At 43.6% G+C, this 21,788-nt stretch overlaps 1 protein-coding gene across 3 annotated transcripts in view; it reads left to right on the plus strand.

Annotated features, from left to right (window-relative positions):
* The first annotated feature begins 7,253 nt into the window (after window positions 1-7,253).
* Window positions 7,254-21,788, plus strand: part of GLS (glutaminase) — a 926,246-nt gene continuing 911,711 nt past the window's right edge. For all 3 annotated transcript variants that reach the window (XM_078680394.1, XM_078680395.1, XM_078680396.1), the window contains exon 1: window positions 7,254-7,657. In XM_078680394.1, coding sequence (XP_078536520.1) covers window positions 7,404-7,657 — 254 coding nt within the window. In that variant the 5' untranslated portion in view covers window positions 7,254-7,403. The remainder of the gene's footprint in view (window positions 7,658-21,788) is intronic.

The raw sequence follows: 21,788 nt of genomic DNA on the forward strand, positions 1-21,788 counted from the left end.
ATAGTATTTGCGTTGTAAAAGTTCCGTTGTAATGGTAGTGCGTTGTAAAAAATGCGTTGTAATGGGTGTATACCCTTTTCTTTCATTGTATTTATTCCTGCACCATACCGGCAGAAGCAACAGCCGGCACCAGCGCTGCTCAAGTTGATTTCACCATGCGCTCATAACACTTTATCAGTTGGCCAGGTGTAGTTTGTTTAATCTACACGTTCCTGTCGCTGGTTTTAAATTCATGTTTTTTGTTTTTAACTTGTTTATTAACTATTTTTATATATGCACGGGATGACCAGACACTTAACAGTGGAAGTTGTGATGTTTAAAACTCAACTATATAGTAGGTGTGTTGTCAACTGTGGTTTTCAGAATTTCATAATTATTTGTATGTGTATGTTTTTAAAAACCATGTCTAAACTGTTAATGCTGGTATGGTATTATTATCACATAACATGTAAAGCGCTATGATACCTATGGATCTAGCTAGGGCTATATAAAACTCTAAATAATAATAATCATCATTTAATAATATTTATTTTTGGATTACGTTTATTTATTAACATTCTCATGTTTTTAAACCAGTCCACACCAAGACTACAACCCGGTTCCCCAGGAAAAAGTCAGCAGCTTTGTCTGTTAGGCAGCAGGCACAGTTTCATCCCCCTCCCCTCCCCCACTCATCAGAGGCTTTCAAGGGCGCACACGGCATTTGTATCTCATCAGACAATGGTGTGGTGCACTTCCCCCTCCCGCTTCTTTAACATAGCTGTCCTCATTATCTCATTTATCTTAAATCCACAGTTTGAGACCATTGCCGCTGCAGTTGTTTGACGCATTAAGCTATAGGCGAAAAGTTCTGGGCTGGAGGTAAAGTACATTTGGCTCTAATTAACCACATTTTGAAAGTAACCATGTTGTTCTTGGTTACATTTCACATGCTTCAATTAATCTTGCATTACCTATGTTCTCTTTTTTTATGCAGCATATCACTGTTGTCTCTCCTCCCTTATAACCTATTTCCAGGTTTTCAAGCGCAACAAAGTCTTGCAAATGGTGTAGTGTTGCACTAGTTCTCACGTCCTACGTCACGACGTGGCGCGCGAGAACGTGCGCACAGAGCAATCTGCGCATGCGCGAGACAGAGAGCGAAAGTGATTGTAAACGCCGGACGCTCGGCGCTCACCCGATATATGTAATTTAATAAATCATGTTCTGCCCACAACCAGAGTCTCTTGGTCCTTCGTGCTGAGGGAAAACCACTCCTTTACAGTGGCGACGAGGTCTGGGATCCAGACTAGAAAAAAAAAAACAGATTAAACGAGGAAGAGATTACCAGGACCCAGCACCAGCACAGAAGACACAGTCTAGCCATAGCCCACCACGTGGAGCTGCAGGACAGACAATGCCAGGCCAGAAGCCATCGTGTAGAGCTGCAGGTAGGAGGACAGCAGCGTAGCAGCTCAGAACAGCGGGAGAGCGCATCAGAAGCGCGCAGAGAAAGGAGAACACCACCCACAAGTAAGGGACATGACGCTAGGACTCATATACGCAGAAAGCACGGTGAGAGTGCAGCGATAACCCACGAGGACCCTGGCGGAGCACGCTAGACGCAGAGAAGGGGGAACAGAAGAGCCCGACCAAACCAAGCCCAAGGCGAGAGCACGAACGCGCCAGGCAGCCCAAGAGGTCTAGGGGCGGAACCAGAAAGACGCGCCACAATAAGCGCACAAGGGCCTTCACTCACGACGCCGATCCCGTTCTTACCGAAACCAGGAGAACCCCAAATGAAGTGGGAAGACTGGAGAGAGTATTTCAAGAACTATATTGAAGCTCTAGAAGCATAAAATGGGGAAGCCTTCCCCAGCGCGAAAAAGAGAAGGATACTCCTGCACAACCTAGGCCCGGAGGGTCTTTCAGAACCTGGTGCCCACGCCCAGACCACAGGCGGATGATGACGTATTTAAGCATGCCATAGAAGATCTCAACAACCATTACCGCCCGCTGTGTGTGTTTCAATTGACCAATACAATTTCCAGCAGAGGAAACAAGAAGCCGGCGAATCCATAAACGACTACGTCGCAGCGTTGAGAAAGTTGGCGGTAACGTGCAAGTATGGGGTCCTTCACGATGAATTCATAAAAGATCAAATAGTTATGCACACCACCAACAAGACGATACAAGACAAATTTTGGGTGAACGGAGAAGCATCGCTTAAGGAAGTGATAGCCATGGTAAAAAAGGCTGAGTTATCGAAACGGTGTGCCGACGCGGCTAAGAGAGAAACCGTCCAGAGGACCATGGTGAATAAAGTGGATGACGCAGAGCCACAAGGAAGGAGTAAGGCCACGATGGTAGAAGGAAAAGGACAGAGTAAGTGGATGGGGAAACCAGGACAGCCGTGGAAACAGAACAAAGAAAGCAAGACCGCGTGCTACAGGTACGGAAGCATGGCACAAGCGTCCCAAGACAAGCGTTGACCGGCGTTCAGAGCGAAATGCACGTTCTGCGGCATAGTAGGTCACTACGAAAAAGCGTGTCGCCGGAAAATGAAGAGACCCATAGTGAAGTACGTGGTGCAAGATCAACAGGAGGAAGAAGAACCGGAGGAAGAGGACAATGTAATATGTGTGGAAGAACAAGTGTTGGGCATTGACTGTAGGCGGTCCCGCAAACCACAATGTGACGTGATAATAGGAGGAGTGACTATCAAGATCGTAGCAGATTCGGGATCCCCGTATACCATTATCCAGAGAGCAGTGTGGGACGAAGAATTCAAGCCCAGCTTGGGCCCAAAACTAGAACCACCTGATATACGACCGGTGTCATACACGGGTGAGCTCATCCCCATGGTCGGATACAGAACCCTAAAATTCGAATTCAGAGGAAGGAGTGCGGTGTGCAAAATATATGTAGCTGAGAAAGGCCCATCAGTCTTAGGATGGAGGGACCAAGGCGATCTGGGGATAAAATTGGACCCAGGGGGAGACATACAGGTGCTGACGACAGCCCCCGAAAACTGGCCGGACTGGGAGAGGATGAAGAACGACTTCCCGAAAGTGTTCGGTGGAAAGGTTGGCAAGTTGGAGAAGTTCACACATAAGATTGTACTCAGGGAGAACTCCAAACCAGTATCCCACAAGGTCAGGAACGTACCCCTAGCGGTGAGAGAAGCGGTACAGCAGGAACTGCACAGATTAGAAGAAAATGGTATCATTGAGCCAATAGACAGCTCAGAGTGGCTGGCACCCTTGGTGGTAGCGATGAAACCGAATGGCAACGTCCGCCTCTGTGTAGATCTTCAAGAGCTGAATAAGTGCCTTGTAATGGAGAAATTCCTGTTGCCTCGCATCGAAGAAATGCTGGCCAAGACGAAAGGGGTGAAGTGGTTCTCCACCATTGACTTTACTTCCGCCTATCACCAGATAGACCTACATCCAACAAGCCGGAAATTGACATCCTTCATAACACCGTTTGGGTGCTATCAATTCCGCAGAATGCCCTTTGGCCTTGCCTCGGCAGCCGCGGTGTTCCAGAAATTAATGCACCGCCTTTTCAAGGACATCGAGGATATCCAGTACTTCCAGGATGACATACTGGTGATGGGGACAGACCGGAAGGATCATGACAAGAAGCTAGACAAGGTACTTAGAGTACTAGAGAACAATGGCCTGACAGCAGAGTGGGAGAAATGTAGACTGGGAATGACGTCGGTCACATACTTGGGACACGAGATAGGAGAACACGGCATCACACCGAAAAGAGCAAATGTGAAAGCAATCTGTGATGCCGCAGCCCCAGGCAACAAAGAGGAAGTGAGGTCATTGCTAGGGATGGCTGAATATTACAGCAAATTTGTGCAACACTTTGCCACCAAGACGCACCACCTGAGACAGCTGATATGAGACAAAATGGTGTTCAAGTGGACAGAAGAGACTCAAAAGGAATTTGAGACCTTAAAGAATGATATCAGTCAAGCTGTACCACTATAGGGGTACGATCCTCTTGGACAGTCGATACTAACAACGGATGCCAGCGAGAAAGGATTAGGAGCAGTCCTCAAGCAGGAGAGGAAAGATGGGACGATAGAGACCCTCAGTTTTGCCTCAAGATCCTTATCGCCCACAGAACAGAAATTCAGTGTGATTGAAAAAGAGATGCTGGCGGTAGTGTGGGCCATGGGGAAGTTCCACCAATTCCTATGGGGCACGAGATTCCAACTAAAGACAGACCACAAACCGTTGGTCAAAGTGCTCACCTCGAGCGGGCATGCGAGTGCCACACCACGCATTGCCAAAATGACATTAAACTGCTCGAGTACAGGTATGATGTGGAATACATACCGGGGACACGAAACAAGGTAGCAGACTACCTCAGTAGAGCGTCAGCAATGGAAGGAGCTCCCAACCAGGTGGCAGAAAATGAGGAAATGGTAGCAGTAATGGAAGATGCCGAACGGGTGATAAGCAACCAGGAGTGGACCAAAGCATATGAAGAGGACGGAGACATACGGGAAGTCAAGGAGCGGATAATACACGGATGGCCTGAAAAGAAACATTTGCGAGAAACACTTTGGAAATTCTTTGAAGTCAGAGAGGAATTGTCTGTGGGTGACAACGGAACATTCCTGTACAGGGGAGATAAAATAGTGCCCCCGACAACGCTGGTCCCTCGCCTGTTAGCGCTATTACATGAAGGACATCTCGGGATCGTGAAAACCTAGATGAGGGCGAAACAGATGTACTGGTGGCCGGGAACGGACATCCAAGTGGAGAGACACGTGAGGGAATGTGACCAATGCCAAGGACCAGACAAAATTCTGAAACCGGTAAGGCCCGCGTTGGGGAAGTTTGCCCAACCGAGTAACCCCTGGGAAGAAGTGTCTGTAGACATTCTGGGACCCGTGCTTGACGACCTAGGAACACCTAAGTATCTGTGCGTCCTCGTTGACAAGTACTCGAAATGGCCGGAGGTGCACATACAGGAAGAGATGGATACTGAAACCGTGCTTAAGTTCTTAACTTCAGTCTTCCTCAGGGAAGGCATTCCAAGAACCATTCTGAGTGACAACGGACCGCAATTCACTTCAGAGAAGTGGTACAAGTACGCAGAGAGAAACGGGATCAAAGTCAAACATACCTCTGTATACCATCCCTCGAGCAATGGACAGGTAGAGCGGTTCAATAGGGTCATAATGGGGTCTATCCAAGTTGCCATCTCGATAGGTAAAGACTGGGAGAAAGAAGTACAAAGCATGTTGTGGGCCTACCGCATCACTCCTACCAGCACGGGGTACAGCCCATTCCAAATCTTAAGAGGAAGACACCCCTTCACCAAGGACAATATAGCATGGAGAGAAAAGATCATCACCAGCAAGTGGTCTCCTGCAGTGGTGCAGCACAATCTGGAGAAGGCCCAGAGGATATACGCGGAGCACTACAACCAACGGAGAAAGGTGAAGGATACAGCCATTGAGAGAGGGAAATGGGTGAGAGTCAAATTAGCAGTATTGAAAAGTAAAGGAGATAGCAAATACAGTCAACCACTTCAAGTGAAAGAAGTATACGATAGGGCGGCACTACTCAGTGATGGGAATGTGTGGTCTCAAGATCGCATGGCCAAATGCAACAAAATCTTAAGATGGTCCTCGGAGGAGAACGGAAGGACACAACCAGACCAAGTGCAAAGAGAGAATGAAGGAAGCACCCCTGATGAAGAAGGAGATCTAGGAGCAGAGAGAAATGGAGAGGGGTTTGGAGCCAAAGGACTGCCGGAGATGAGTGAACAAATAGAGAGAGAGAGTGTGACCCCGAGGAGAGAAGAACCGGGCGCCTTGGAACCGGGCGCCTTGAGAGACCAAGTGGCGAGTCCTGCAGAGAACGGTACCGGGGAAGCCCTCTCCACTCCGGTAAGATGCACGCGGGCAGGTAGAACGGTGGTAAGACCCACCCGCTTCCGAGACTTTGAACTGGGGGGAAGTAATGCGTCCTGAGAGACTTTTCAAGGACATGTTTCTGTGGTGAACAAAAAGGGGGAGATATGTAGTGTTGCGCTCGTTCTCACGTCCTACGTCACGACGTGGCGCGCGAGAACGTGCGCACAGAGCAATCTGCGCATACGCGAGACAGAGAGTGAAAATGATTGTGAACGCCGGACGCTCGGCGCTCACCCGATATATGTAATTTAATAGGTTAAGTTCTGCCCACAACCAGAGTCTCTTGGTCCTTCGTGCTGAGGGAAAAACCACTCCTTTACAAATGGCAATAGCGCTATGCAAATATAATCACCCACTGCAGATAAAAAGACAAAAGTAAAAAACATTGTCATTTTCAAAGCCAAAAACTCTGACTTTCACAAATGCGAGACCTATTGCATTGCAAATGCTTGTTTACACAAGTCACCTGCAGACACATTGTGGATGAGCCTCAATAGTACCTTGTTCCTCAAAGTGTCATGGATGCTCTTCAAAGAATTCTGACCTGCCAACATTTCTAGACAATTTATATATAATACTTCTTCCAGCAACGCACTGAAAAGCACTCCCTGCAATCCCCCAGCACAGGATGTCTTGGCCCATAGAGAGGCTACTCTACCTCCAGCCTTGGCGTAGTGCCAGTGCCCTTCTGCCCTGGCTTTACCCCACACTTGGCCAACCTCTTTTTACTGCTATAACCACACACAGAGGAATAGATCTTACTCGTGTAACACATTTGTATGCCATAAGTCTGTATTTGCAAGGGTACTGATTTTTAACTACCTTTGTATTTGCCTTTGTATTGTTGATAGGAATAAATTCTGGGGAAAAAAAGATCAGCAGCCTGTTTGCTTCCGGAAGTTTTCACGTTCGTTATGACAATTTCCAGCACGAGACACGCAGCCGGGGGCAGCCCCCTAAAATTAGTCATGAATATTTGAGAGCCACTAGTCTGCAACACTAGGAATTGTCAAATTTCCAGGTATAATCCATCAACCAGTAATACTGCTTCGTAAATCTCAGAAACAACGTGCGCCTCAGCTGCATCGAACACTCGAAACCCATTGTCAATGGGAAGAAAACAGAAGACGCGCAACAAGTCGTGTCCTATTCCAGCCCATCACACCGTTAGTGACGACATCGAATTTCCAATTCCCCAGTTCTAGAACGCCGCAGCAGAAGTGACATCACATTGGACGGTAAACGTCATTGGAGGGCGGGGAATCTAGGGAGTTCAACCAATCTAAACGCAGCTATGGTGACAGCTACAAATAAACGACCAATAGCCGAGGGATATGGGCGGGCTCGGTATTGCTTATACATGGATCGTAATACAAGTCTGCATGTCAACCTTGTAGAGAGCTTGCTTAGAGGTGCTTAGCTGCTACTGCTTTGTCTAATTACAGACGCGTTTATTGCGCGTTACAGCAAGGACGGTATGCTGCGTCTGGGCAGTTCGGTGGTGCTCCTTCGGGGGTTGCTACAGCCCACTCTGAGAACTAGCGCTGTTGCACAGTGGCTGGTGAGAGAGAATGCCGGGTCTCCACCCGCCCTCGCTCCGTTCTGTCCCGGGGAGTCCTGGGGACAGCGGGCGCCGCTGCTTTGTTCCGTCCGGAGGCTCTGCACCAAGACAGAAGGGGGCTCCGAGGACTCGACTGACAGCACTAAGCACAAGGATGTGGCTGACGAGAAGTGAGTACATGGGAGGTACCATTTGTACAGGGTGGTTGTGGGCGCGTCCACTGTCAAGGAAAAACAACGTGCTATTCCAAAGAGATATATAAAAATCTTGCGCTGCCTCACCTTAAGCGCGAGACGCCTAACTTGATTGAACCGCCGCGCGCGAGGATAGACAGTGAATGTAAAGAAACGTTTAGTGTGCGTCTGTTTCCCCATGTGACGTGTGGGTGTCTCTTGCTCTTCAGCTGGGGGCGAGGCCCGAGGCCTAAGGGATTGGCACCCAGGGCGTGGAGAGCCCATGCATGTCTCGAGGCTCAGTCTTTATTAGTAGGAAGGCTTAAGGGAAAGCGTGGCAGCCGCGCGCCGTGATCCTGTTATTCCGCTGCTCGGCGTGTATCCGGCAAGGTCACCGCCGTTGACGATGAGTCACCGTGCTCTGGTTTCAGATGGTGCACGTGTTAGAGAGTAGTTCCCTGGCGGTCCACTGACATCTGAACATGGCACTATGCAAAGTGCGACCACCGTGTGGTAAAGGCATGCTGACGGTGGTTATCCATGGTAACTCTGCCAGTAGCCTCTGGTTCCCTACAGCCCGTTACTATTTTCTTCTACAGTTATGATAAGGCGTAGTTTGGGTGCTAAATACATCTTGGCCATATTGTGGGACTTGACATACTTGTGTGGGTGGGTACCTTTGGTATAAAGGCTGCTGGGATAATCCTGGCATGTTGACTTCCACTGTGTGGCCTATTTGCACGGGAGGGAGCTTTTTATACATTTTAGTGCCGCCCCCCTCCCAGTCATTTGAGCAGCTCCATCGAGGAGAGATGTGAATGCGGCCCGCCACGAGATACCGCGATCTATGTGCGTCATGTAAAAAGATCTGTCAATTACCGCACTGTGCAGGTCCCTCGGATGTGCTTAAACAGCTTGTTTTTTTTTAATGTCTGGCGTGACCTATTTACAATTATTTAAAAAAAATGTACCTAGAATGAGCTTTGACTTAACTCAGAGGCGACTGTAACTTTATGCTATTTTAGTTTCCATTGCAATGGGCGAGGGGCTGTTTTACATTTGAAAAGTATACTCGTTCATCCCACTATTTGTCACATTCAGTTGTCTATGAATTCTAGTAAAATACAATCCTTCTTTGCTACTTTTTCCTCTTTGCCAAGTCCAGTAGGGCTGTGTTCAGTGCGGCACACATCATGTGTGCGTTCAAAGCCTGTGTGTACCGGCATAGACACATTAAAGACAGAATCAATGACTTTGCCACTGCTTATTAATTTAGTATAGCGCTAACCAGCACAACCAGTTAAAACTGTTTTTATTGTATGTTAAAAGCACCTAGCAAAGCTTTTAAAATAATTGGGGGTAATTAACATGTGCAGTGTCAGTTATCTACAAAAGATGTTAAATACAACTGTAAGATACACCCTTTTGTTTACTGGAAATGAACCTATTTTCTAGTCCTAGTTGGCGTACACTTATGTGTATTATAAATGCATTCTTTGTGTGCACCCATATGCATCATATTCACGTTGATTAGTTTGCTCATCACTGCAAAATTGCACATGTATTTCAAGAAAACAATACAGGCAATTATAAACTTTGACTCATACCTTCCATGCAAGAAAATTGTTTTAGAAGTCTTGCACGTTCATTCTATAAATTAGAGTTTCGAACGCAAACGTTTATCATGGATCACATATAAGTCAAAGTTAGACATTTCTGATATATTACAAGCATGAGTGGAGAAAATAGCTCATTTTTTTCTTACAGAGCTCTCTGAGGAATGTTATGTTATATTTTTAGTGTTTTCGTTGGATCCAACAAGTTTTTGGTTTTAAAGTTTGTATGCTAACTGTATCTATGTGGAGGTTTGTGGTAGCATTTACTGAATAAAGAATAAGTTAAATAAATACATGTATTCTTAGTGTTTTCGTTGTTTCCTATAGCCAACATCTTTAATAGGTTCAGTGCTGAAGATAAGCAACAAACGAAGTAAACATAACCATAAAATGTGAAAAAAGAATAATTGGAAATTTCCCTTTTACAAGTCGGTTTGTTTCCATATATGAAGAGGCAGTTGAGCTTAGAAATAGCTTTGGCGCTAACGTTTAGCGAAGAGTCGGATATAGCATTCGATTACAGCCTGATAAAAGTATTTAAAGCCTATCGAAAAAGGCTGCTTGGGCCTGTATTTTGATTTCGAGGTCGGTTTTTGATGAACAGTTACTACACATTCTGACCTCTCTGTAAATCGAAACTTGGAGGGTAGAAAAACATTGGTTCTAGAAATGTTTTTTCCCTGGGGAGATTTTATCTGCTGGTAAAACCAAGGTTGTCCGATTGAGGTCCTTCACCATTTGTCAGAGAGGAGTGAATGAGTGGTTTTGACAGTCACTTAACCACCCAATGTCGTAGAAGAAGCTCCTCTCAATTACTCTGGCTCAGTCTTCTTGCTCTATGTATTTACCTGTGCAAACCCTCACTGTGTGACATGCAGAATCAGATGATTTTCAGGTGAATTCCTAGCACCTGGAATCATGCATCCTTGTTTAGAGCATAATAAAGCACTCTATACCTGTTTTTCTCTCACTCACTGTGAAAACACTAATGCTGAGGACAGTTGCTATAAATTAAATAAAAGGTGACCTCAAAACGTATTGTTATTATCATCTACTGGAATATTAGTGGAGTGCAAACAATATACCCAAATACTGCCCTATTGGATCACATAAAAGGTGATGATATAGTTTGTTTATAATAAACTTGGAGCAGAGAATCCTGTCCCTTGGTGGGTTGTAGTGAAGTATAAATCTCAGCATAAAAAAAGCAAGCTGGGGTGCCCCGCCGGGTATCTTGCTTTGTGCATCAGAGGTAATTTAGACTATACCCTTACTTGTGAGTCTAAAGTAGATTTTGTGTTCTTTCTAAAATAGATCTCACTAACGTAGTGGACCATGTAATTAAAACCATGATAATCTGTAACATATATAAACCCTTCTGCAGCACTTAAGAAGGTGACAGTGCAGTCACTTCTGGATAGCCTATGTAAATTGAGAGGGGACTAGCAGACCTTAAAAAAAAAAAAAAAAAAAAATCTGCAGCGATTTCAATGTAAACCTGTTCTCCAGAGACAATTCAAGAGGAGGGACTGCCTTGGATTACAAATGTTGAAAGATTCCTTAGCTGGCCACTATCATTGAAAGACTGAATAGCCCAAGTACACAATTAATGTTCTCACTTGGTGCATTGGGCTTGCACATCTTAAATGGTCTGTTTGCAGGAGACAACCCGCCCTCTTAAACACACTTTTCACCAAACAAGACTGCAGTACTGGATTATATACTGGCTGCTGTGCAGAAATTTCAAACAATAGAATAATTCAGGTTCAAGGTAGTGATCATCTACCCCAACACAACCATATAATTGCAACCATCAATGCTTCACAAATCAAGTTCTACTAGGGGATCTTGCAGAAGATACTGGACTAATACCAAGGAGCATATCTGCCATACTGGGAATCTAAAGAGGCCGCTTTAAGCCAAAGCCTCTTTAAGCCAAAACTTCAAAAGGGTTTCATGGAGGAAACCTGATTTTCAAATGAATTAAGTTACAATAGAAAGTGCTTAATCATCTACTCAAAATAGTTAAACACTAGAGAATTGACCAAAATGTAAGTGAAGAAATTAGAGTAACAATAGCTAGTTATAGGAAATTAATTTTGGATAAAAAATGTAAACAAGTGAAAGTCAGATGGGTGCAGTTACACAACGCTTGGCAGTCTAATGATCATCTGAAATACTGGCTATACGCAAATAGAATAATTTACGGAGACAAAAGAAGTAACATATAAAATGTACCACAGCATGAACTGACATGTTGCATAAAAAGCCCATATGGAATAAACTATAGCTCTTCCTTCACAACTTTAATTTGTTACACCACCAGCAGGAGATTGCTATCCCAAAATCAGAAATTATAAACTATTCTAAGGAATATTTGTAAGGATGGGTCTGCATGTCCTAGCAGGCTACCTGTCCTACTTTACACTGAAAATTTTGGCTTATGGGCAGAAGTGTCAACACCGCTATATGCTCACTGCTTGAAAGCAAAAGCAGTCCCAGACAGCTAGCGCTGATCTTTCCTGGTGCCCTCTCTAAAAAAGGCCAGCACTCTTCCCAAGCAATTAGCAGCTAATAACCTTACTGAACCTAGAAGGGAAATGTTTTGCCAAACCATACTAAAAGCACTTGGAGGTGTGGCCCGAGCATAACAAAACTGATGCCTATTTATCAAACTGGCTTCAAAACCTGTAGTAGCATCAAAGACCGCTTAGTGGTATTATCCATGTTTATACATCAAACCACCATTAAATTGGGCAATCTTCTGTTTATAGCTTTTATTGGCTTCAAAACAGCGTTTGATTCCATAAACTGTGGTATACTTTGGGGGAAACAGTAGGCCTGGGGCATTACCACAAGCCTTCTGAATGCAATTATCAGCTTGTATTCGAAAGCCTGAGTGAAAATGACGATTCTTAAAGGTTAACTAAATAAAGAATCACAATTTTGTTAAAGACAAGAGACCAGAAGTATACACTAACCTTTTATTCACTCCTAAGCAGCCATTCTTAAAAGCGTCCAAACTAGAACTTTAACATATCACAATGCAACATAGAATCCTCCGTCCCATAAATACTCCTTGTTTGCCATATTCCTCCTCTTTTGTTTGATTCTTCTCTGCAATCTTGTTTGTTCTTCGTTACCATTTTCTTTATCTGCAAAATAAATCTAAATAATCTCTGTTTCTTAATTGAATCATTAACTTACTGCACTAAACAAACTTTTACCCTAAACAATTACATTTTCCAAAATTTCTTTCTAAAACCTTTTCTATTTCCCTACCATGGAACCTCCTTCTCTTATGGGAGGTGTGGACAGGATAATGCTAGCCTCCTTGTCTGTAATAAAATCGTGATTCTTTATTCAGTTAACCTATAAGAATCGTCTGTTTATGGCAAGGGGGCTAGCATTGTGCATGTTCGAATGTTTTGAAAGCACCACTTGAAACATGTTCTACAGATTTGAAATATAACCTAAGCGTTTCAGCATTAGATCGATCTGCTATTCTCAAAATGTTTTCTCATCATAAAAACATTACTCGCCCTGATGCCCCTGACAGAATGTGCAGTGCATTTTGACATGTCTACAACTGCTTCCTTCATCACAGCCTTTACCCATCTTGCAATTGTTGCATTCATAACTGATTTAAAAGACTTTCCATATGAGATCAATAACTGATCCACTCCAGCACATCTTTGTCCGTCAATCTTTTTTCAGACTCTTTTATACATATAACCATACACACATTTGGAAAATGGTCAAATCTTGGGTAAAATACTGAACCGGACATAGTCTTAGTTCTTTTCTAATTTTTGAAAATTACTCCATCTGGTTGAAAAATCTATTTGACACTTTTGACACCCCTATGTTTGAAACTCGCCTAAGTTAAATTAAACACAATAACATTGCCAAATTCCAAGTAAATTCTCTCACTCCCAGGTATTTGTTGCTTGGCCATCTCTCAAGTAACTGTAATGCCAAATCCACATTCCCTAATTTTTGATATTTTGTGCTAGGCAGTCTCTTTAACCAAATTCCCTTTGTCACCCTGCATATCAACAGATATCTACCCACTGGCATTCCTTGTTTTAATGAATGTCCTGCCGCAACAGCTGATTCACAACTATTAACTGATCTATATTATAACCCTTCTTCAAACCGTTCTGCCAAGAAATCTGACACCTCTATTTCAGCTGCTTCCTCGGGATCGAAATCCCTTTCCACGCGTCAACCTAATCAAACTTGCCCATGCACTTCTATATCTCTTCATAGTTCCTGGCACCCATGACTCAATGAGTAAATTCATAGTTGTTCCTGAAAGGCCTGGGAATCTACTGGAACGCCTGATATCCTCTATACTAGAAGGTTGAATAAACCTAACTGAACTAAAGGATGTTCTTCCTTCTCAACTCCTTGTAAAATTCTCCACATGACTTTATCAAATATGGTATTTCTGTCTCAATTTCCATAACTGTTGTTAACCATGCCTGTGCTTTCCACAAAAGATGGGACTAGTACTATTTGACATCCTTGCTTCCTCATCTGCACCAATACTCTCTGAATCGTAGAGAACGGGAGAAATGCATAACCTTTCATTATCCTCCAATCCTGCAAGAATTCATTTACTGCTATTGTTCCTAGATCTGGTCTCCAAATGATATAATGCGTTAACTGGAAAGTCAATTGGGAGGCAAAATGACCCACCACCAAAGGACCCATTATTTCCTAACTCTTCTGAAAACAACCCTACCTTAACTTCCAATGGCTGTAATCTGTCAAATTTCAAGAATTCCAATCGCTACCACATTGTGTATCCCAGGTAAATATTTTGCTTTCAATCCTATCTTTTGTTCCAAGCAAAATTCCCACATTTCTTTAGTTAAATCTGAAAGTCTTTGACCTGCTTCTTCCCAATTTGTTTATATATGTTACTGTAGTTATGTTATCCATCGTCAATAAAACAGAATTTTTCTTAAACTTTTTCATGAAACTGCAGAGGGTAAACAAACCCCTTCTCATCTCTAGACAATTTATTTATTCCTCTTTTTTTACCATTTTCCAAACTGCACCTGTCTCCTACCCAGAGCATATGGCAATCCATCCTGAATTGCTTGCATCTGACTCCAGAATAAAATTTGGTTTAGTCCGAAAAATTGCCCATCTGTTTCAGACTTCCAAATTTTCCTTCCACCATAATTACTCCTCTCTCACATCCTTGCCCAGACGTATTATATCACCATACCACAAACCTTTAGTCAGACCCAAAGTCTTTATACGCTGAAGGGTCCTGTAATGAAGAGGTCCCATAAATACCTCTTGTATTGAGGATAATAAGCCGATCACCTATGCCAATTGTCTCAACTTCACTTTCTCCTTCATTTGACAACAATCTCACTTCTTGTCTCTCCTCTTTTTTTTTTAATTTTTTTTACTTCTCTGGCAACTATAATTGACTTGTTATGGGGTCTACCACAAATCCTAGAAATTCCATTCGTTGTGATGGTATTAGTATTGATTTCTCAGATTGAATTTGAAAACTCAATGTCTTTAACACATTCTTCACCAACATCAACTGATCTTTCAATTCTTCTGCACTTTGATTCATCATTATCAAAATGTAATCCTAATAAACAATAGTTATTACTACTATTTTGTTAGGAAATCCACCATAGGTCTTAAAACCCTTGTGAAAGACCATGGTGCTGCTGACAGCCCGAATGAGAGACATTGGAATTGATATAAACTGTCTTTTCCATGTCTCTCAATAAGCGTATCCCTTCCACTTTGAAGTGTCTATAGGTAACAGATTGATTTAGATTTCTCAAATGCTCTTTCCTGGGTGTTAGCGCTTCCAGCTCAGATTCGCAGCTGCTAGCAGCGTACACTGAGGTTCAGGGGCACCCCCGAGGGGCAGAACAGTCAGAAGAGGGCAATCTAGATGTCCCCTCCCTCCATACGTCAGTGTCGGACTGTCTAGCCACACTGATTGCATCACACGAAGAAAGAGAACAATTTATTGCACGAGGCCTTTGCCAACAGCTTGTAGCCTCATAGATTATCCCATTTGCGATATCAAGCTGCGCGTGCGGCCTCGGAGCTCAGCCGCAGGCACGCACCGGCTCGAGCAGGGCATTTGTATGCATTACTCTTCATAAACGGACCCCAGCAGTCCACCTTTCTACTATCTTAAAATTGGTAATTTTGGCAAGCTGTATTGAATATTCTTTTGACATCGGATTGCTTTTCTCCTCATTTGCATATTGCCAAGCAAACGGTTTCATTGACGTACTTCCTGCAGTTCGAGAGCAGGAACTTAGCGGTTTTCAATTCCATTGACTATATATCAAATGTTAGGTTATTTTCAGGGGACGGCTTTCTACATCGCCAGATGTCAACTGGAAGTAGAGTGGCGTCCTATAGATGACACTAGGGCTGGGCATAATAAAAGTAAGGCATACTCAGTCACTATAATAGCGGTCTAACTGCAGTAGCTCGCATTTTCCAATCTCCTCTGACTGGCTAGCCCTTCTTCCCGTGACTATGTGCTGTCCAGAATGTTCCTTGCCGGGATGTTCTCGAGAAGCTGATGGCAATGGGGGAAGCAGCCCTCATCATGGAAGTCTGGCGGGTGCTGAGGGCGGCTACCAAGACGAGGTGGAGGGTTCGAGCAGGCCAGACCTGTCAGGAACCTTTGCTGAACTGGAATAACTTCAAACAATATTTGGCACCACCAAGTGGGGATTGTCGTTACTTGACTGGTCTTGAATATATCACAGTTTTGACCACTCTGCGCTGCACAGTTAAAAAAAACTCCACCAACTGCAGCGTAGATGAAATAGAGTTCATATTTCCTACAACTAGCTTTATTTATGAGAATGTGGGGTTTAAAAGACAGCTCCAACTGGCAAATCAAAACTCCTTAATACACAGAGCATCCACAGCCTAAATTCAATAACAAAAAGCTTCCACGTGGTGTAAAGAGTTACAAACCTTTTAAAAATGTTAATGGCTGTTCCCTTTAAATCAACTCTGTTGATTAGGAGGTAAGAATAGTTGCACATCTTCTTCACTGCACTATGTATCACTACTTTGAAGACCTCGCAAGCCAGTCTCTTCCTCTGATATGTCCAATCAAACAAGCGGTCGTGAAGGCCCTTTATTGCCATGCAATAGGCCTCACATTTGCGGCAGTTTAAGCTATTAGTATTGTAAATGACAATGCTTTTTATTCTTGTTTTAAAACCCAAAACATAAATAAAAAGCATTATAATTTACAATGCAAATAGCTCAAACTTGTATGAATGCGGGACCTATTGCATTGCAAGTGCTTGTTGTTATTGCATCTTTCGCTGTCATTTTGTAACATTTCTTCTTGTACAAACATTTCGAATTGTTTTTTAAAAATCAGTTCATGTGGTTCTATCATCTGGTATGGTTTTGATTTGAACTCTTATTTGATAGCCTTCAATTGCCTTTAATACCCATGTATCCTTTGTTAATTCCCTCCAATTATCTTGGAAAAATCTTAACCTTTGTCACACCTTTTTTGGTATAGGACCAATAACAATCTTCATACTCACCTTGACCATGATTGGTATTTTGTCTTCCTACTCTACAAGATGTACCTCTTCCTCGTCTCCGATGTTGGGGATAAAATTGGGTACCTTTTGGTTTCCTCCATAGTGTCCATAACTTTGTTATCCTGACATTCCAAAATTTTTATATCCTGAGACTTGGGATTTCTATTTTGCTTGGCTGAAAGGGTGCCCTCTCATTCCAACCTTCCCATAAAAACTGATCCTTGTAAATACTCTGAACATTGAATAGTGCACTTTATCTCAACTTGGAAAAGTTGGTACATATTTAATCAGGGATTTTACCATCTCCTTTCCGAATAGTAATGCCATATCCTCTTCACTAGACTAGAACCGAGAACAAGACAGGAACAGCCGGAGCACGCTTTTCCGGCGTTCTGTTAATCGTACTCAAGCTCAGGTCCTCCAAGCTGTGTTGTTACAGTAAGCTCCAACACCTTTCCTTTCTGCTTATATTTGCTTTTGAGCCAGTGTGACTTTTCATTGTTTAATTTTGTGTATGGTTTATTTCACCAAAATGTCTCCTAGATGGCAGTGCTAATTCACTTTTTCTAATATTGATGTTATGACACCTTCGTTACATTAGCATTACAAACCACTTGCCGGTCCCCTTATTTGGTGTAGGAAAGTAGGACTTGATTTCATATTTATCCCCACTTTTTGCTTGTGTCAGTCTGTTTTATTTAGTAGTCTGACTGGGATCCTTCTAATCAGGACCCCAGTCTGCATCCAGGAAGATAAAGACAGGTAGCAACCCCCACAAAGTGCAACTCCTAGAGATGCCCCTCCAGTAGGACACCCAGAATATGAGCGGTCAGAAGGGCAGGTTGACTTTTATATGGGTGGGGCTCAAGAAGAAGGGTCTTTGGCGGGCCACTATGACCCCAATACTAAGCATGGCCAGGAGGAGGCTGAGGACTCCTCACTGGTAAACTCTGATCTCCCACAGAATGGGTCAGATGACCCTGAGGAGGCCCCTAGAGGTAGTTCCCCCTTTTTTCCTCATGGAAGGGTCAAAAGAGGTCCGCGGAGATCTAGGTCCTCCTCTATAAATACCATGGCCTCTGTCACTTCCATAGGGACCTCTGTCTCTAGCAAGAGGGAGGACTACTTAGAAAAGTAATACCACCTGCTTAAGCGTGAGAGAGCTGAGCTCAGGCAGGAGCAGTTGGCCCCTGTTAAGGAAATCCTGGAAGTGCAAAAGGTTAGGAAGAATTTGGGTCCCATGGTGGCAGCACTAGTGAGCCTAGGGTCAGGGAGCAATCTTTTGATACTTGGAACCTGAGCAGGATAGTCCCTCCTTTCCAGGAGGGGGATTATATCCATAAATGGTTCGCTGCCTTGGAGAGGGCCTGTAAGATACAGAAGGTCCATCAAGGGCAGTGGGCAGCTATCCAGTGGCTCTCCTTTGCTAGCAAAGGTAGAGTCAAACTCCTCACTGTCAAGGAGGACAATGCTAACAACTACTCAGTCTTTAGGGGTGCCCTCATAGATGGGTTTGGTTTAACCACTGAACAATACAGGGTTAAGTTTAGGGACACACAGAAAGCACACACTCAAGACTGGGTTGACTTTGTAGACAGTGCCATTAAGGCTCCTGAAGACTGGCTTCATGGAAGTAATTTACATGACTAAGAGGGACTGTACATATTTATTCGTGAGTGAACACATCCTTAATAATTGTCTAAACCAGCAGCTGCACCAGTACCTGATATGACCTCTACCCATGAATTGGGAAATGGGTCCGCACCAGAGTGAAGCAGAAAAATATTGATGTAGGTGAACAGAAAAAGCAAGATTCTTCTACGGCCCCAGAGAAGGGTGAGGAGAAAGGTAAAGACAGAAAGGAGTCTTCACAAGATCCCCAAAAATCTTCCTCTGGGGTGGATCCCAAAACTCCTCTTCCATTGGCAAGATACCTTTGCCATACCTTTGTAAGGAAAAAGGCCACAGAGGAAGAGATGCCAATTGCTCTAAAGCTAACACTAACAAACCTACTACTTCCCCTAAGGCAACTAGCACCACTAGCTCCAGTACAAGTAGTAGTAGGGAGACATTGTTTAAAACGAATGTGATGCAACGCGTTTCATTACAACGCAGTCGTTGAGCTAGGCGAACCTAGGTTGGCCTGATGACCTGGAGCCATCAAGTAACATTATTCATGTGTGAAATCAGTAGCTGTCCCCTTTTTGTTTAATTTTTTTTAACCCCTATTAGAAATCCTGAATTAAAATGGGTAAAATCGATGAAGAAACTGAAACTATTGTTCTACTCACACTTGAAACATCGGCTTCGGCATGTTACTGGGAGTTTTTCTGTGCAGTTCAATGTAGCACCGCCATGGAAATACCTAATAAGTAGGTAGGATAACATGCCTTGGGTGACGGCAGTAAAAACATCAGACACTGACCAATGTTGAGGGTCCTTGATGCCTGGGCAATACTGCTTCCAACACCTGCCTATCACTCAACATTGTATGTTAAGTTATGTTAAGTGGTTTTTATAAAGCGTGACAATCACCCGGTGGCATCTAGACGCTGCAAGGATAAGAAGGAAAGATTATCCACCAGATAATAAAAAACAGGTTTTGAGAGCTCTTCTGAAAGTCAGTAAATCAAGCAGAGATTTAATGTGCAGGGGAAGAGGATTTGCGGCCCCCACCGTGAAACTTCTTCCATTCCCACGCCAAAAGCCTGAACTTAGGGAACGTGCATTTATGGGCGAGTTTGAGCGTAGAGGCCTCCCTGGCTGATACCATCTAAACGTATCTTGATGAATTTAGGGCCTCCATCATGTAAGGGCTCCGTCATGTTAGCCTTAAAGGTGATGCACAGAGCCTTAAAACTCAATCTGCGTTTTACAGGGAGCACATGTAACTTCCTTATAGCAGGTTTAGCTGACTGTGATTTAGGAGTTCCCAGTAGCAGCCTGGCTGCTGCATTTTGGAGAACCTGGAGCTTTGAGCGTACTGTAAATGCAGATTGAAGTATGAAATGTCTCAGTAGTGAAGTTTTGCTAAAACTAGCACTGTCACCACAGTTATTTGAAGCATGGGGGGGATGCACCGCAAGATTTTCTTGATTATATTGAGTGTATTAAAGGAGGTAGAGATGGTTGTGTACACTTGATAAATGAAAGCAAGTTTGTTATCCTTTGTATACCAAGATTCTTAATCTTACAGGCTGGAGGTTGTAACATACCCAAGTCAGAATGCCATGAGGACAACGTCCAAAAGAAAATAACCCTCCCAAAGCTAAGGACCTCTTTCTTGCTGGAATTCAATTTGAGACTATTACAATCCATCAAGTCACGACTAACATACAGACATTAAAGTTGTTGGAAGTGTTAGAGAAGGACACAACGATTTGAGTGTCATCCGCATAGGATGTGAAGAAGAAGCCAAATGATTTAAGCAACACTGCCAGAGGCGTCACATATATATTGAACAGTGTGGGACTTAAAAATGACCCCTGGGGGACAACATGCGGCAGGATAAAAGGGTCTGACTCAAATTCATTCAGGGATACCTACCGTTTGTTATGAAAGAGGAGCATGCTGGACTAGATAGATAAAAATGCTTAATCTGGTAAAGAAATGAAAAATACATGGGCCAGGGCTAGCGTTGGGAGATGGATGTAAAAACACATACAAAATATAATTTTTGGTCAATTAATCCTACACAACATACAATCAGACGTACTGTGAAGTAACTTATACTTATCCTATACAAGTCTATTTTGATTTATTTGCCATTAGCCTTGTCCAAAATCCTAATTTATAAATATGAAGTCCATTACCATACACCACAGAAAGGGTGCTTATTATTTAACAAGATGTCAGTATTACAGAAGATATGTAAATGCATAAGAGAGATTGTGGAACTTTTTCAATGGGCCCAGGACAATAAGGGGTTACTGGGCTCAGATTGGGGCCTATTACCGCTGCTGTTTGGGGACTTTACCATACTACTGAACCCAAAACTGAACACCAAGAACACTTCTTTAGGTCTTGACGCTAACGAAGTTGTGCAGTCCAAACCTTACTCAAGTAAGTGGTTTGAGGTTGTACACTTAACACTCAATAGCCTGTCGGAAAACAAATAATACATCACTGTCTAGCCTGTTCTTCAATTTGTATAATAACATTACTTTAATACTTATACACATTGCATTTACTGTGCATAATCATTCAAGGGCACTATCAGGGATATAACATTTGTATTTTAGTAATCACAGCAATCAGTGAGTTACGCAAGGTTGAGGGGGGGAGGAGTAAGGTAGAAGGGGAGCTTCTGTGGTTCGGTTTTACCTTCAGCCCAAAGGTATTGTATGAAGTCCAGTGAATACTATTGTTCCTTTCCCCCACCTCCACCCTTCGAGTCAGAATAGCACAGTACCTTTCAGTCCTCAATGGTGGTATGTGCAGGCTGGCCTGGCAACTCCTTGCTGCCCGTCTGTTTCACCACTTCAGGTGGTGTGGACTCTGCATGTGCCCGACTTGCTTGTTCCCCTCCCCGCCCTACTTACATTGGCTGCAGCCCCTGCACCTGCCATGCTTAGGCCGGAGAGAATAGACAGTGCCCGTAGCTGTGATGGGGTGGCGGTCGTGTTGCTCCCGTTCGGGGGATTTCTGCTCCTCGTATTCTTCCTTGGACTAAGGCAGCCCTCCCACACCCAAACAAATCTAGGAGCCCTCCCCAGTTGCAGTTGTGGGCAGACAAGATCTGATATTCTCATCTGTGAATAAGGGAAGGGGAGGTGCCTTTCTTCTTAGCACAAGAAACAAATGATGGACGGTATGCTGAAAAATGCAAACATTCACCCCCAAGTCACAAAAATCTGGTTTTAATCCATTGTAATTTTGCTCACCACAATCAATCAATCAGGGATTTGTAGAGCACACTACTCACCTGTGAGG

The sequence above is a fragment of the Lissotriton helveticus genome, chromosome 3_1, assembly GCF_964261635.1.
Source record: "Lissotriton helveticus chromosome 3_1, aLisHel1.1, whole genome shotgun sequence".
NCBI lineage: Eukaryota > Metazoa > Chordata > Amphibia > Caudata > Salamandridae > Lissotriton > Lissotriton helveticus.